Source organism: Panthera tigris, chromosome B3 (genome assembly GCF_018350195.1).
Source record: "Panthera tigris isolate Pti1 chromosome B3, P.tigris_Pti1_mat1.1, whole genome shotgun sequence".
In the NCBI taxonomy this organism is placed as follows: domain Eukaryota; kingdom Metazoa; phylum Chordata; class Mammalia; order Carnivora; family Felidae; genus Panthera; species Panthera tigris.
The window spans coordinates 146,313,697-146,331,282 of NC_056665.1; the positions used below are offsets into that span (position 1 = coordinate 146,313,697).

The 17,586-nt window shown below is 41.2% G+C and overlaps 2 gene segments (V, D, J or C); both read right to left on the reverse strand.

Moving 5' to 3' along the window:
* Window positions 1-6,815: 6,815 nt before the first annotated feature.
* Window positions 6,816-7,409, reverse strand: LOC122239736. The segment is given in 2 exon segments: window positions 6,816-7,183; window positions 7,283-7,409. Coding segments are annotated over 2 exon segments (399 nt in total).
* Window positions 7,410-15,839: 8,430 nt separating this feature from the next.
* Window positions 15,840-16,676, reverse strand: LOC122239536. The segment is given in 2 exon segments: window positions 15,840-16,384; window positions 16,485-16,676. Coding segments are annotated over 2 exon segments (591 nt in total).
* Between the last annotated feature and the right edge of the window lie 910 nt (window positions 16,677-17,586).

Consider the following 17,586-nt stretch of genomic DNA (forward strand, 5'->3'; position numbering starts at 1 on the left):
TAGAATACGTGGTATATCTACATAACCCCGTCCACGCACACTGGAATATTTCTCAGTCGTAAAAGGAATGACATTAGCTATTGTTAAGGACAGGGATGGGCCTAGAGAGTATTATATTTACGGAAATAAGTCAGAGAAAGACAAATATATGATTTCATCCATATGTAGAATTTAAGAAACAACAAATGGGCAAAGGGACAAATAAGAGAGAAGAGGCAAACCAAGAAATAGGCGATTTTTTCAATGTTCACTTATTTATTTATTCAATGTATCCTGAGTTGTTAATTGTAGCCATTCTGACAGGTGTGCAGTCATCTATCATTGTAGTTTTGATTTGTAATTCTCTGATGATGAGTGATGTTGAGCATATGTTCGTCTGTGTCGGTTAGCCATCGGAATGCTTTGTTTGGAAAAGTATCTCCTCATGTCTTCTGCCCATTTCTCCACTGGATTCTTTGTATTTTGGGTGTTGAGTTTGAGAAATTTTTTTAATAGATTTTGGAAAGTAAGCCTTTATCAGATATGTGGTTTGCAAATACCTTTTTAATTTCTGTAGAATGCCTTTTAGATTAGTTGATTGTTTCTTTAGCTGTGCAGAAGGTTTTTGTTTTGATGAGGTCCCAGTAGTTCAAGTTTGCTGTTGTTTCCCTTGCCTCTCTAGACACGTCTAGTAAGAAGTTGCTATGTCCCAAGTCCAGGAGGTTGCTGCCTGTTCTCCTCTAGGATTTGATGGTCTCCTGTCTCACATTTAGGTCTTTCACCCATTTGGATTTATTTTTGTGTATGGAGTAAGAAAGTGGCTCAGTTTCATTCTTCTGCATGTTCTGGTCCAGTTTTCCCAACACCCTCTGTTGACAAGGCTGTCTTTTTTCCCATTACATAGTCTTTCCTACTTCATCCAAGACGAGGTGGCCATACATTTGTGAGTCCATATCTGGGTTTACTCTTCTGTTCTCTTGATCTATGTGTCTCTTTTGTGCTTGTAGCTTACTGTCTTGATAAGTACAGCTTTGTAATATAGCATGAAATCCATAATCATGAAGTCTCCCGTTTCTTTGTGTAGCATAGACATTTCAACACTACTTGCTCCTTAAATCCATGAACATGAAGGTGTTTCCATTTCTTTGTGTCATCCTCAGTTTCTTTCACCGTTTTTAGAGTCTTCAGAGTATAGATATTTTAACTCTTTAGGTATCCTATTATATTTGGTGCAATTGTAAACGGGATGGATAGTTTTTTTTATTTTTCTTTCTGTTTCTTCATTATTGCTGTGTAGAAATGCAGCCGATTTCAGTATGTTGATACTGTATCTTGTGACTTTGCTGAATTTGTGTATCAGTTCTTGCAATATTTTGGTGGAGTCTTGAGTTTTTTATATAGAGTGTCATGTCATCTGTGAAGAGGGAATATTTGACTTCTTCTTTTCCAACTTGTATGCCTTTATTTTTTGTTGTTGTCTGTTTTTGAGGATAAGACTTCCACTGCTGTGTTAAGCAGAATGATGGGTGTGGACATCCCTCTTGTGTTCCTGACAGTAGAGGAAAAGGGTTTTTTTCCCCACTGAGGATATTAGCTGTGGGGTTTTCATGTACGGACTTTATGATGTTGAGGTGTGTTTCCTCTACCCCTTGTTGAGGGTTTTATCAAGAGAGGATGCTGTACTATGTCAATTTTTTTTTTGCATCCATTGAGAGGGTCATATCATTCGTATCCTTTCTCTGATTGATGGTATGTATTACATTGATTTATTTGTGACTATTGAACCACCCTTACAGCCAAGGAATAAATCCCACCTGGTCACGTTAAAGGATCCTTTTAATGTCTTGTTGGATTCAATTTGCAAGTATTTTCTTCTTTTTTTGTAACGTTTATTTATTTTTGAGACAGAGAGAGACAGAGCATGAATGGGGGAGGGTCAGAGAGAGGGAGACACAGAATCTGAAACAGGCTCCAGGCTCTGAGCTGTCAGCACAGAGCCTGACACGGGGCTCGAACTCACGGACCGCAAGATTACGACCTGAGCCAAATCGGACGCTTAACCGACTGAGCCACCCAGGCGCCCCTGCAAGTATTTTCTTGACAATTGTTGTATTCTTGCTCATTAGGGCTAGTGGCATGTAAGTCTCATTTTTAGTGGGGTTTAATCTGGTTTGGAACCGTGATCATACTCATCTTATAGAATGAATTTGGAAGTTTTCTTTCCATTTCTATTATTTGGAACAGTTTGTGAAGACAGGAATATTCTATTCTACTTAAATAGAATATTTTACACTCTTGTTAAATATCTGGTAGAATTCACCTGTGAACCTATCTGGCCCTGGATTTTTGTGTGTCAGTAGATTTTTGATTAATGATTCAATTTCTTTGCTCATTATCAGTCTGTTCACGTTTTCTCTTTCTTCCTTTTTCAGTTTAGGTAGTTTACAGTATTCTGGGAATTTATCCATTTCTTCCAGATTGCCCAATTTGTTGGCATATAAATCTCCAAACTATTTTCTCATAGTTGTATTTCTGTGGTGTCAGTCGCGATGTCTCCTCTCAAATTCTCATTATATTTACTTTCGTCCCTTCTCTTTTGTTTTTGCCAAGTCTGCCCATGGGTTTATCATTTTTATTTATTCTTACAAAAACCAACTTATAGTTTCATTCATCTGTTCTACTGTTTTTCTTTGTTCCTATATCATTTATTTCTGCTCTAATCTTTTTTGTTTACCTGTTCCTGCTGGCTTTAGGGTTCATTTGTTCTTTTTCTAGCTCCTTTAGTTGTAAAGTGGTTGTGTGTTTGAGACCTTTCTTCTTTCTTGAGTTTGGCCTGTACTGCTATATATTTCACTCTTCCATCAACTTTGCTGCCTCCAGATGGTTTGGAACTGGCATGTTTTCATTTTCATTTGCTTCCATGTATTTTTTATTGCTTCTGTAATTTCCTGAAAATCTCATTCTGCTTTTACTGCAATGTTCTTTAACCTAATGTTTTGGCAGTGTTGCTCAAATTTTTCTTGTGGTCGACTTCAAGTTTCATAGTGTTGTGGTTTGAAAATACGCATGGAATGATCTCAGTCTTTTTGTACTTGTAGAGGGCTGATTTGTGACATAGTATGTGATCTGTTCTGGAGAATGTTCCATGCCCACTCAAAAAGAATGTGTATTCTGGTGCTTTAGGATGGAATGTTGTGAATATATCTGTTAAGTCCATTCAGTCCATGTGTCTTTCAAAGCCATTGTTTCCTTATTGATTTTCAGCTTAGATTGTCTTTCCATTGTTGTAAGTGGAGTGTTAACGATCTCTGTTATTACTATTGTCTATTATCAATGAGTTTCTTTATGTGTCTTAATAATTGAGTTATATATTTCAGTGCTTACATTTTTGGGGTATAAATATTTAAAGCTTCAGATCTTCTTGTTGGCTGGACCCCTTTATGATGATATACTGCCTTCCTGATCTCTTGTAACAAACTTTGGTTTGAAAACTAGTTAGTGTGATATGAGTGTGGTACTACAACTTTCTTTTGATGTCCGTTAGCATGATAAATTGTTCACCCTCCCCTCACTTTCAATCTACAGGTGTTTTAGGTTGAAAACGAGTCAATAGTGTGCAGTGTATAGAAGGATCTTGTATTTGTTTTTATCCATTCCGGTATCCTATGTCTTTTGATTGTAGCATTTTGCCCATTTACATTCACAGTAATTATTGACAGATATAAACTTAGTGCCATAGTGTTACCTCCAAAGTCATTGTTTCTGGAGATTTTCTCTGTTTATTTCTAGTCTTTGTTACTTTTAGTCTTCCTTTCCCACTCAAAGGGTCCCCTTTAATTTCTCGCAGGGCTGATTTAGAGACCATGAACTCCTTTGGTTTTTGTTTGTCTGGGAAATTCTATCACTCCTTGTATCTGAATGGCTGTCTTACTGGAGAAAGTATTCTTAGCTGCAAAATTTTCAATTGCGCATGTTGAGGATATGATGCCACTCCCTACTTGCATGAAGGTTTCTGTAGAGACATCTGCCATAGTTTTTTTTTAATCTTCCCTTGTTAGTTAGCAACTTCTTTTGTGTTGATGCCTTTATGGTTTTTCTTTATCTGGATATTTTGCCATTTTCCTATGATATGTCTCATTGTTGGCCTGCTTTTTTTTTTTTTTTTATTTTAATGGGTGTTCTCTCTGCCTTCTAGATGTGGATGTCTGTTTCCTTCCCCAGCTTGTGGAATTTTCACTATATTCCCTCAGCTAAAATGTATCACCCTTTTTCTCCCTCTTATTCTTTTGGGACTCCTTTCAAAAGAATGTTATTACAGTTTATGGAGTTGCTGATTTCCCTAAGTGTATGTTTGTGATGCAATATTTTACTTTACCTCTTCTTTCCAGCTTCATTTCCCCCATACTTTTATCTTCTATGTCCCTTCCTCATTCATCTGCTTCTTTCAGCCTTGAGGTCATTATATCCAATCAGTTTCACATCTCGGTTACAACATTTAAAATTTCATCCTGACTAGTTTTTAGGTCTTTTCTGTTTGCAGTAAGCGTATCCTTCATGTCTCATATATTTTCCTCAAGCACAGCTAGCATCCTTATGATACTTTTTGAAAATCCTGTTTCATTATGAGAGTTTTTAGAAATTCTGTTTGAGGCACATTAGTTTATGTGTTTTAATTATATCCCTCACAATGACCTTTTATCGTTTTTTCTTTTAGGATGAATTCCTCCATCATGTTGTTGTCTATGTCTCTGCCCTCTTAAATGTTTTAGAAAATCCTGTTATCTTTTCTGCTTCTAGGGTAGTATCTTTATTGAGCAGTGTTCACATACTGTCCACGGCCTGACACTTCATGAAGGATTTATGTTCCGTGGCACTGTGCTGTCGTTTTTTGGCTGCTCTGTCCCTCAGGACAGTCCTCTGCAGATTTTCTCCTTGCCTCCAGTGGGGAGTGTTGGACTTTGTGCCCAGTGTTGTGAGTTTTAACTAGGTGAGTTTGGTCTGCTTGTTAAAAGAGGCTAATTCCTATCTCCCCTAGAGGTGAGGATATGCGTCACTGTATGATCAGCTGACTTGGTGCGTGTGGGGGTTTACAATGGTCTTTGGAGGAAGGGGTGCAGTGGTGGTCTGGTTGCCAGGCACTCTTTCCTAGTAAGCAAGCACTTGATGGGGGCTGGAGTAGGTGGAGCTTGGTGTTAGTGGCTCAGCTTGCACTGGGGATGCTGTGCTGCTGAGTGAAATCTGTCCATGCTGATTGGTGGAAGGAAATATTGGCATCAGCTCCCTCTCTAGTCCCTGGAGTTGGAGTTCCCAGCCTCCCCTATTCAGGAAGCCCTCACACAGAGAGAACACTTGTGGGTGCCAGGCTTCCGTCAGAATTGCTTTCACCCTGTCTGCGTCCAAGCCATTGACCCATCTGGTGGCACAGGGCTCTTATGTTTTATCTCAGGAGCTCTAGCTGGGTTTGAAAACTCCAAATTGTGTGAACTCCATATGACAGGGACCCCACTGATCCTCTGGGAGAGGGTCTTGGTGTGCTGTGCCTGGAGCTGGTTTACCCCAGATGGGCAGTTGCATGAACACTAGGGGCTTGGAGTGCATGGTGAAGAACAACCAGAAGGCAGTGTCCAGCTAGCTGCTCTCAGAAGAGGCTCCTATGCTAATGATCAGGGAACTTTAATGGTGCCTGTCAGCTCTCCTGTCCTATGAGAGGCAATGCCCCGTCTCCCAAATGCACTCCACGAAGGGAATTGTCTCTCCCCATGCGACCCAGGGGATACTCAGACCACAGTTCCCCTTATGGGCCTCTGCCCTCCTCCACAGGAGCACTGCTGTGCCCACCAGACTCCACCCCAATGATGGGATCGACTTTTAAATCTTCAGTCTTTGAGCTCCACGTTTACAGGAGGTTGACTTGTCATGATTAACTTTATAGGTTATCTTGACTGCGTCATGGGTGCCCAGATTCACCACTGTTTCTGTGGATGTCTGTGATGAGTTTCCAGAAGAGATTGGCATTTCCATCCATGGTTTCTTTCTGCCTGGGCACCACCCATTCCGTTAAGTTTGTGAATAGAATCTGATGCAGATGGAGGACGAATTCCCTCATTTTTACTTCCCATGTGCTTTTTGAACTGGAATATTGGTCTCCTCTGGCCCTTTTTCTGAGAGTTACATCATCATCTCTCCACGTTCTGAGACTAGACACTAGTCAGAATCAGACAAGAATTACATCACTGGTTTTCCTGGGTCTTCAGCTTGTGACAGTAGATCATGGGTCTTCTCAACATATTTAGTTATGGAAACCAATGACCTTTGGGTTGTGTTCCTCAGGGGAATCTTGACTAATACATGGAGATTGTTTGTCTCTCCTTTAGAGTAATTGAATAAAGCTGTAGCTCATTTAAAGTCCTGAGTAGCAAAGGGCTATGAAGAAAGAGTCACGTTGTTTGACTGGGACAAGGGCTGGGTGAGGATAAGGAGGAGCTGTGGGATCCTGTGGTCCTGGCTGCACAGGGAGCGCATCTGGGAATCCTGTAAATGTGCAGCTGTTGTGCCCCAGGAAATCTGTAAGTCACTCATATTGAGGGAGCAGAGTAAGCAAGTGCAAACAACTGTGTCTTTGTGCAAGTTCGTCTAGTTTCCCTATGACAACCCAGTTGCTAATTCAGAGAGTTAATAGGTAAACACAGAATCATATAACCAGGGAGGCTCCCTGGGGAAACTGCTGTGTGGAGAGGAAGCCCCAGACCCTGACAGGAAACCTTCCTGTAACCTCCATCTGCACCTGCTCCTGGGAACACAAAGCAGAATTGTGCATAGTGTGCGCCCCCTGGTGGTGCCGATCCCCTCCTTCAGGGAGGTTTGTGTCTGGGCTCCCAGTGATGTCCCCTCACTGTGTCTTTCGCACAGTAATATGTGGCCGTGTCCTCGGTCTTGAGGTTGTTCATCTGCAGATACAGCGTGTTCTTGGCGTTGTCTCTGGAGATGGTGAATCGGCCCTTCACGGAGTCTGCGTAGTATGTGCTACTTCCACTACTACTAATATACGCGACCCACTGCAGCCCTTTTCCTGGAGCCTGGCGGACCCAGTTCATGCTGGAACTACTGAAGGTGAATCCAGAGGCCACACAGGTGAGTCTCAGGGACCCGCCAGGCTTCACCAGGTCTCCCCCAGACTCCACCAGCTGCACGTCACACTGGACACCTGCAGACACAAGACATGTTGGTCAGGAAACTGTCACACATCCACTGTTTCACTCATATCCATTCACAGACTCAGTGTCCCTCGTTCACCATGAATTACCTTTGAAAAGAGCAACCAGGAACACCCAGCCCAGCACAAACTCCATGGTGAGGTGTGTGTGTTCTGTGATGATCACAGAATGGGAACACCTGGGACTCCTGGGGCTGGGGCTCGTCTCCCAGCTGCACGGTCGGGCTGGGTTGTTTTTATCAGCACAGAAAGGGCCCCATTTGCATGTCCTCTGACATATATATCAAGCTCCAGACTTAGGTTTGATTGTGTAAAAGTGAATGACAGGGTTAGGGACGCACTTCTACATTAGTTTGTGTGGATGGCGGTGTGACAATATGAAGAATTTTTGTTTTTTCAGTTTTGGATTTTTACCTTTATTAATGGAGGCTTTGGCATAATCTTTAAGAAATATTTACCTGAACAGCATGATCACGCATTATTTTCTCTTAAAATATTTTAATTTTTTTATTATTAATTAGTATTTATTTTTAGTTTTGAAAACATCCAAATTAGTTAGCATATAGTGCAACAATGATTTCAGGAGTAGATTCCTTAGTGCCCCTTACCAGTTTAGCCCATCCCGCCTCCCACAACCCCTCCAGTAGCCCTCTGTTTGTTCTCCATATTTATGAGTCTCTTATGCTCTGTCCCCTCCATGTTTTCATGTTATTTTGGTTTCCCTTCCCTTATGTTCATCTGCTTTGTCTCTTAAAGTCCTCATATGAGTGAAGTCATATGAGTTTTGTCTTTCTCTGACTGACTCATTTCACTTCGCATAATACCCTCTAGTTCCATCCACATAGTTGCAAATGGCAAGATTTCACTCTTTTTGATTGCCGAGTAATACTCCATTGTGTATATTTACCACTTCTTCTTTATCCATTCATCCATCGATGGACATTTGTCTCTTTCCATACTTTGGCTATTGTTGATAGTGCTGCTATAAACATGGGGGTGCATGTGTCCCTTTGAAACAGAACACCTGTGTCCCGTGGAGAAATGCCTAGTAGTGCAATTGCTGCTTCATAGGGGAGTTGTATTTTTAGTTTTTTGAGGAATCTCCATACAGTTTTCCAGAGTGGCTGCACCAACTTGCATTGCCCCCAAAAATGCAAAAGAGATCCTCTCTCTGCATCCTTGCCAACGTCTGTTGTTGCCTGAGTTGTTAATGTTAGCCATTCTGACAGGTGTCAGGTGGTATCTCATTAGGGTTTTGATTGGCATTTCCGTGATGATGAGTGATGTGGAGCATTTTTTCATGTGTCGGTTGGCCATCAGGATGTCTTCTTTGGAGAAGTGTCTATTCATGTCTTTTTCCTGTTTCTTCACTGGATTTTGTTTTGGGTGTTGAGTTTGATAAATTCTTTATAGATTTTGGATACTAACTCTTTATCTGAGATGTCATTTGCAAATATCTTCTCCCATTCTGTCAGTTGAATTTTAGTTTTGCTGATTGTTGCCTTCACTATGCAGAAACTTTTGATTTTGATGAGGTCCCAGTAGTTCATTTTTGCTATTTTTCCCCTTGCCTCCTCTGTCATTTTTGATTTTATTTATTTGGGTCCTTTCCTTTTTCTTTTTGATCAAACTGGATAGTGGTTTATCAATTTTGTTAATTCTTTCAAAGCACCAGCTTTTAGTTTCATTGATTTGTTCTACTGTGTTTTGGTTTCGATAGCACTAATTTCTGCTCTAATCTTTAGTATTTCCTGCCTTCTGCTGGTTTTGTGTTTTATTTGCTGTTCCTTTTCCAGCTCTTTAGTCATAAGGTTAGGTTGTGTATCTGAGATCTTTCTTCCCTCTTTAGGAAGGCCTGGATTGCTATATACTTTCCTCTTATGACCGCCTTTGCTGCATCCTAGAGGTTTGCGTTGTGGTGTTATCATTTTCATTGACTTCCATATAGTTTTTAATTTCTTCTTTAACTGCTTGGTTAGCCCATTCATTCTTTAGTAGGTCCTTCAGTCTCTAGTTATTTGTTACCTTTCCAAATTTTTTCTTGTGGTTGATTTTGAGTTCATGGCATTGTGGTCTGAAAATATGCATGGTATGATCTCGATCTTTTTGTACTTACTTAGGGCTGATTTGTGTCCCAGTATATGGTCTATTCTGGAGAAAGTTCCATGTATACTGTAGAAGAGTGCATATTCTGTTGCTTTAGGATGAAATGTTCTGAATATATTTGTTAAGTCCTTCTGGTCCAGTGTGTCATTGAAAGCCATTGTTTTCTTGTTGATTTTTTGATCAGGTGATCTGTTCATTGTTGTGAATGGGGTGTTGAAGTCTCCTACTATTATGGTATTCTTATCGATGAGTTTCCTTATGTTTGTGATTAATTGATTTCTATATTTGGGTGCTCTCACAGTTGGCGCATAAATGTTTACAATTGTTAGGTCTTCTTGGTGGATAGACCCTTTGATTATGAATGATATAATGCCATTCTGCATCTCTTGATGCAGTCTTTATTTTAAAGTCTAGATTGTCTGTTATCAATATGGCTTCTCCGGCTTTCTTTTGTTGAACATTAGCATGATAGATGGTTCTCCATCCCCTTATTTTCAATCTGGAGGCGTCTTTAGGTCTAAAGTGGGTCTCTTGTAAAAAGCATATAGATGGACCTTGTTTTCTTCTCCATTCTGTTACCCTATGTCTTTTGATTGGGGCATTGAGTCCATTGACGTTTAGAGTGAGTACTGAAAGATATGAGTTTATTGCTATTATGATGCTTGTAGAGTTGGAGTTTATGGTGGTGTTCTTTGGTCTTTCTAACCTTTGTTGATTTTGGTATTTATTTATTTATACATATATATTTTCATCTTTTCTCCCCTCAGAGAGTCTCCCTTAAAATTTCTTGCAGGGCTGGTTTAGTGGTCACAAACTCATTTAATTTTTGTTTGTATGGGAATCTTTTTATCTCGCCTTCTGTTTTGAATGACATCCTTGCTGGATACAGAATTCTTGGCTGCATATTTTTCTGATTTAGCACACTGAATACATCCCGCCACTCCTTTGTGGCCTGCCAACTTTCTGTGGATAGGTCTGCTAAACCTGATCTGTCTTCCCTTGTAAGTTATGGACTTTGTTTCCCTGTTGGTTTTATGATTCTCTCCTTGCCTGAGTACTTTGTCAATTTGACTATGATGTGCCTTGTTGATGGTCAGTTTTGGTTGAATCTAATGGGAGTCTTCTGTGCTTCCTGGATTTTGATGTCTGTGTCTTTGCCCAGGTTCAGAAAGTTTTCCGCTATGATTTGCTCACATAACCCTTCCACCCCTATTTCTCTCTTCCACTTCTGGGACCCCTATGATTCTCATGTTGTTCCTTTTTAATGAGTCACTGATTTCTGTAATTCTTAAATCTTGCTCTTTTGCCTTAATCTCCCTCTTTTTTTTCTGCTTCATTATTCTCTATAAGGTTGTCCTCTATAACCCTGATTCTCTGTTCTCCCTCATCCATCTGTGCCACCGCTGCATCCAACTGTGATTGCAGCTCAGTTATAGCATTTTAAATTTCATTCTGGCTATTTTTTACTTCTTTTATCTCTGCAGAAAAGGATTCTAATCTATTTTTGACTGCAGCTAGTATTCTTATTATTGTGATTCTAAATTCGGGTTCAGACATCTTGCTTGTCTCTGTGTTGGTTAAATCCCTGGCTGTCGTTTCTTCGTGGTCTTTCTTTCGGGGTGAATTCCTTCGTTTTGTCATTTTGAAGGGAGAAAAGGAATTAATGAGGTCACAAAATTGAAATTAAAAGATAAAATTACAGAAATATTAAAATTAAAAACTAAACACACACACACAAATTGAATGGAATATCCTAGATCCTAGGTGTGTTTTGGTCTGGGTGTTGAAAGTGGTTTGACAGATTAGAGAAAAAATGGGAGGGGGAGAAAAAAAAGGAAATAATTTGAGAATTTGAAAAAATGAATACACTGAAGTAGACTAAAATGAGATGATGGGAGTAAAATAGAGTTTGAAAAAATATACAGAAAAGTAAAGCATATAGTAGAAAAAATAAAGAAAAATATTTTTAATAAAAATTAAAAATAAATGTGATTTTTTTTCTTTTTCTGTATTCTAGAAAAAAGAGAGGAAACAAAAAAGAGAGAAAAGATACAAAAAGGAAAAAAAGGAAATCATTTGAAAATTCAAGAAGTGAATACACCATAGTAGACTAAAATAAAATGATGGAAATAAAATAGAATTTGAAAAAATTTACATAAAAGCAATCAATATAGTAAAAAAAATTAAAGAAAAATATTTTTAATAAAATTGAAAGTAAAATGAAGTTTTTTCTCATTCTGTATTCCAGAAAAACTACAGAAACGAAGAAGAGAAAAAAAGAAAAAGAAAGAAAAAGTAAAAAGGAAACTGTTTGGAAATTTGAAAACGGGAATACAATGAAGTAGAGTAAAAGAAAATGATGGAAGTAAAATAGAATTTGAAAAAAAATTACAGAAATATAAAAAATATAGTAATAAAAATTAAAGAAAAATATTTTTAATAATAATTGATAATAAAAATAATTTTTTCTGTTTCTGCATTCAAGAAAAAGAAAAGAAGTGTAAAAGAGAAAAAGAAAAAAAAGAAAGAAAATTGACTAGAGGAACCTGCTAACAGATTGAAGTAGGACTGAAATTACTTCCTTATTCCCTAGATGTCAGTCTATGTAGCTCTTTATAGTCCATAAAGTAAGTGGCAGTGAGACTTGTATTCCTGAAGAGCCCTGTTGGCCCAGTTGGGCGGGGTTCAGTGTAATGGCTCTGCTGTCCACTAGATGGCGCTTTTAGGCTCCTGGGGTGGATTGTTGCGGTGCTTGTAGGTGCGAATGCACATGCGCGGGAGAAGTGAAAATGGCGCCACTCAGGTATCCAGTCTCTTCTCCTGGATCAGCAATCGCGCACCCATCGTCTGTCTTCAGCCCTTGTCCACTCCTTGCTCCTTCACTCTCTGTGACCAGGCCCCAGGCCGCACCTCTCTCCCAAGTTTTGTCACAGACACGGCTGTTTTCCCCGGTCCCTTACATCCAAAGGACCACGGCTTTGACCTGTTCTGCCCCTCTGTGGGAGGGTCTCACCAAGCAATGTCCGAATGAGCAATGGCCGAATATCGGCTGCAGCTAGGAACGCTTGCTGGACCCTGTTGTTGTCGGTGCCCCGAGACTGTGGCCAGGTGCCAGCCCACCCCAGAAAAAGTTCACGAGAGAGTGTAGCAGCAGCATTTCGTGGATTATGGAAAATCACAACACACGTCTGGCACCAGGCTTCACCCTAAACGACCTTGTTCCAGCACCAGCGAATGTGGCCGTTTTCCGGGGTCTGCTGGGACCAGAGGGCTTTGGCAGTCTCCTCCAAATGTCCTTCCAGCAGTGCAACTGCCTCTCCCTGTGTGGCCTGAGAACATCCCGGATCCCACTCTGTTCCTGGGATTCTCCCTTCCCACCAGAGCACCTCCAGGTATGGAGCTGTGGAGTTGCAGCCTTTGCATTCCCCTTGTTTACAGTCTTAGTGGAATTACATACTCTCCTTTCTCCTTTGTCCCTTTTTAGTTGAGTCCCTGTGGCTGTTTCCAATTTTCCACGTTTTCTCCAGCTGCTTTTGGGGAGGGGTTCTTTTCCTGTTTTCTCCCCCACTCCCCAGTCTCTGTCCTCTCTCTGCCTGCAAAAACACCTCCCTTCCTGCAGCTTCTTGCTCCCCAAGGTCCCCTCTCCACGCCACGTACTTGTTGAATTCTGTGGTTCAGGTTGTGCAGATTGTTGTGTTAATCCTCAATCAGTTTTCTAGGTGTGTAGGATGGTTTAGCGTTGGTCTGGCTGTATTTCATGGACGCGAGACACACAAAAATCTTCCACGTTGTTCCGCCATCTTGTCTCCTCCCCCATTGACTGCCTGATTTTAAATTGAACATTTGAGGATATTATGCCACTCCCTTCTTTCCTGCACGTTTCTGTGGACACTTCTGCCATAGTCTTTTTTTATCTTTCTGTATTCGTTAGCAAACTCTTCTGTCTTCATGCTTATAGGGTTTTTTTAATCTGTGTATTTTGTGAATTTTACTATGTTATGTCTCAGAGTTGGCCTGCTTTTTTTTTTAAATTTTAATGGGAGTTCTCTGTGACTCATACATGTGGATGTCTGTTTCCTTCACCATTTAGTGGAAATTTTCCACTCTAATGCACTCAGACAAAACTCCCCTTTTTTTCTCCCTCCCTTCTTCTTCTGGGTCTCCTTTGAAAAGAATTTTATTATACTTTATGGAGTTGCTGATTCCCTAAGTATACGTTTGTGATGCAATATTTTAATTTTCCTCTTCTTTCCTGCTTCGTTTCTCACAACATTTTATCTTCCATGGCACTTACTCATTCATCTGCTTCTTTCTGCCTTGAGTTCATTATATCCAATCAGGTTCACATCTCGGTTACAGCATTTTAAAAGTTTCAGCCTGACTGGGTTTTAGGTCTTTTCCATCTGTAGTCAGGGTACCCTCATGTCTTCTAGGCTTTCTCAAGCACAGCTAGTATCCTTATGATAGTTTTTAAAAGTTCTGTTTCCTTATGATAGGTATTAAATTCTGTTTGAGGCTTATTATTTATATGTGGTTTAATTATATCCCTGGCAATGTCCTTTTATGGTTTTTTCTTTTGAATAAATTCCTCCATCACTCTGTATGTCCATGTTTCCTCTTTCTTAAGTGTTTTAGGAAAATCCTGTTATGTTTTCTGCTTCTAGAGTAGTGTCTTTTTTGAGAAATGTTTACATACTGTTGACAACCTGACATTCTGGAAGCATTTCTTGCATGTGCTGTGTGCACTGTGCTGTCATGTATTGGCTGCTCTGTCCCTGATGTCAGTCCTCTGCAGAGTTCTCCTTGCCTCTAGGGGAGAGTTTTTCAACTTTGTCCATAGTGTTGTGAGTTTTAACTAGGTGACTTTGGTCTCCTTATTAAAAGAGGCTAATTCCTATTTCCCCTAGAGGTGAAGCTATGCCTCACTCTATGGTCAGTAGACTTGGTGCCTGTGGGGGTATATGGTGGTCTTTGGAGGGAGGGGTGCAATGGTGGTCTGGGTTCTAGGCACTCTTTCCCTAGTAAGGAAGCACCTGAGGAAGGAAAGGTGGGTATGGCTTGGTGTCAGTGGCTCAGTATCTACTGGGGGGTGTTTTGCTGCTCACTGAATTCTGTCCATGATAATTGGTGGGAGGAAATACTGGCATCAACTCCTTCTCTAGTCCCTGCAGTTGGATTTCCAGCCACCCCTGTTCAGGAAGCCCTCACATAGAGAGAACAGTCTGTACTCATGGGTCCCAGGCTTCCTTCAGAACCTGGCCTTCACCCTGCCTTTGTCCAATCCATTGGCACACCTGGCAGCTCAGGGCTCTTATGTTTTAGCTCAGGAGCTCTATCTGGGTTTGAGTACACCAAATTGTTGAACTCAATGTGACAGGGACCCCACTGATCCTCTGGGACAGTGTCTTGGTGTGATGTGGTTGGAGCTGGTTATCCCAGAAGGGCAGTTGCATGAACACTAGGAGCTTGGAGTTCATGGTGAGGAAGAACAAGAAGGGATCGTTCAGTTAGCTGCTCTCAGCAGAGGCTCCTATGCTAATGACCAGGGCAGTGCAATGGTGCCTGTCAGCTCTCCTGCCCCATGAGAGGCAGTGCCCTGTCTCCTAAATGCACTCCAAGAAGGTAACTGTCCCACCTGATATGACCCAGGGGATCCTCAAACCGCAGCAGTCCCTATGGGCCTCGGGGATGCTTCTCCACAGGAGCACTGCTATGCCCACCAGGGTCTACCCCAGTGATGGCATGGAGTTCTAAATCTTCAGTTTTTGAACTCGACATTTACAGCAGGTTGACGTGTCATGTTTACCTTTATGTGTCATCTTGACTGCGTCATGGGTTTCCAGATTCACAACTGTTTCTGTGTATGTCTGTGATGAGTTTCCAGAAGAGATTGGCATTTCCTTCCGTTGTTTCTTTCTGCCTGGGCATCACCCATTCCATCACAGTTCTGAGTAGAATACGATGTAGAGGGAGGAAGAATTCCCTCATTTTTACTTCCCATGTGCTTGGTTGAACTGGAACATTGGTCTCCTCCTGCCCTTGTTCTTAGAGTTACATCATAGGCTCTGCAGGTTCTGAGACTAGACACTAGTTCAGAATCAGGCGAGAATTATACCACTGGTTTTCCTGGCTCCCCAACTTGTGACAGTAGATCATGGGACTTCTCAACATATTTTGTCACAGAAACCAATGTGCTTTGAGTTCTGTTGCTCGAGGGAATCCTGACTAATACATGGAGATGATTTATCTCTTGTTTAGAGGAATTGAATAAAGCTGTAGCTCATTTAAAGTCCTGAGTAGCAAAGTGTCATGAAGGAAGTGTCACGTTGTTTGATTGGGACAAGGGTTGGGTGAAGATAATGGGGAGCTGTGGGAGCTTGTGGTCCTGGCTGCACAGGGAGTGCATCTGGGACTCATGTAAATGTTCAGCTATTGTGCCTCAGGAAATCTGTAATTCACTCATGTTGAGGGACAGGAGTAAGCAATGCAAACAACTGTGTCTTTGTGCATGTTAGGGTAGTTTTCCTAGGAAAACAATGATCTAATTCACACAGGTAATAGGTAAACACAGAATCCTGTGTCCAGAGAGGCTCCCTGGAGGAACTGCTGTGTGGACAGGAAGCCCCAGACCCTGACAGGAAACCTGCCTGTAACCTCCATCTTCACCTGCTCCTGGAAACACAAAGCAGAATTGTGCATAGTGTGCGCCCCCTGGTGGTGCTGATCCCCTCCTGCAGGGAGGTTTGTGTCTGGGCTCCCAGTGAGGTCCCCTCACCCTGTGTCTTGTATAGTAATATGTGGCCTTGTCCTCGGCCTGCAGGTTGTTCATCTGCAGATACAGTGTGTTCTTGGCATTGTCTCTGGAGATGGGGAATCGGCCCTTCATGGAGTCTGCGTAGCTTGTGCTACTTCCATCATCATAAATATATGCGAGCCACTGCAGCCCCTTTCTTGGAGCCTGGCGAACCCAGCTCATTCCATATCTACTGAAGGTGAATTCAGAGGCTACACAGGTGAGTCTCAGGGACCCCCCAGGCTGCACCAGGTCTCCTCCAGACTCCATCAGCTGCACGTCACACTGGACACCTGCAGACACAAGACATCTTGGTCAGGAAACTGTCACACATCTACTGGTCTCACTCATATCCACTCACATACTCAGTGTCTCTCGTTCACCATGAATTGCCTTTTAAAAGAGCAACCAGGAACACCCCGCCAAGCACAAACTCCATGGTGAGGTGTCTGTTCTGTCCTGATCAGAGAATGGGAACACCTGGGACTCCGGGGGCTGGGGCTCCTCTCCCAGCTGCAGAGTCTGGGATGGGCTGGTTTTATCAGCACAGAGAGGACCCCATTTGCATGTGCTCTGACATATATATCAAGCTCCAGTCTTAGATTTGATTTTTTAAAAGTGAACTACAGGTTTAGGGACGCACTTGTAGTTTAGTTTGTGTAGATGGTGCTGTGACAATTTGAATAATTGTATTCAGTGAGTACAGGTGTATTTGCAGTCCTGTGTGCATTTTTACAGGTCTTTCATCCACATAGATCATTTTCACTCTACAAGTGTTTTACATACTTTTTGAAGTTTAACCCAAAATACTTTATTCTGTGCCTATTTCAGTTGTATAATTTTGTTATTTATTTTGCATGTATTTTCATGCTGGTGTGTAGAATCACAGGTGGTTTATTTTTATTTATTTCCTTTGTTCATTTACATCCTGCTCTTTTCCTCATTTAAAAAAAAAACTGGTTCTAATATTTTTTGTGGTATCTCTAGGGTTTTGTTATGTTTAAGATCAATGTCACCTGCAAACAAGTAATATTCCTTCCTCCTTACTGATTTAAATGTCTTTTATTTTTTTTATTCCCTATTTGTTTCTGGTTATGTCTTCCAGTTGTAGGAGAAGAAAGCTTTTCCCTTATTTTCTTCTGGGATTTAGCCAGTGTAAGGATTCATTTGACATAAGACATATCTACAGGAGAGAATAAATTTCATTTTGTAAGTGCATGGCCTTCCTAATGATATCACACCCAGGAAAGGACAAAGCAGGTGGCACTTGTGTCTTTCAGACAACAAAACATTGGATTTGGCAATAGTTAAGTTTGGGGTATTATGTTAGTCACCAAGTAAGTAGGTTTGTTTGCATAGACTTCTTGTCCCTGTGTTCCTTATTCTGGTGCTAACGATGGTTCTTCCCTCTTGGTACACGTGAGGGAGATTTATATCCTGCTTTCAAGGGACAATGGAGAGTCTGAGTGTACTTGGACTCTTTCTCAAGTGACTT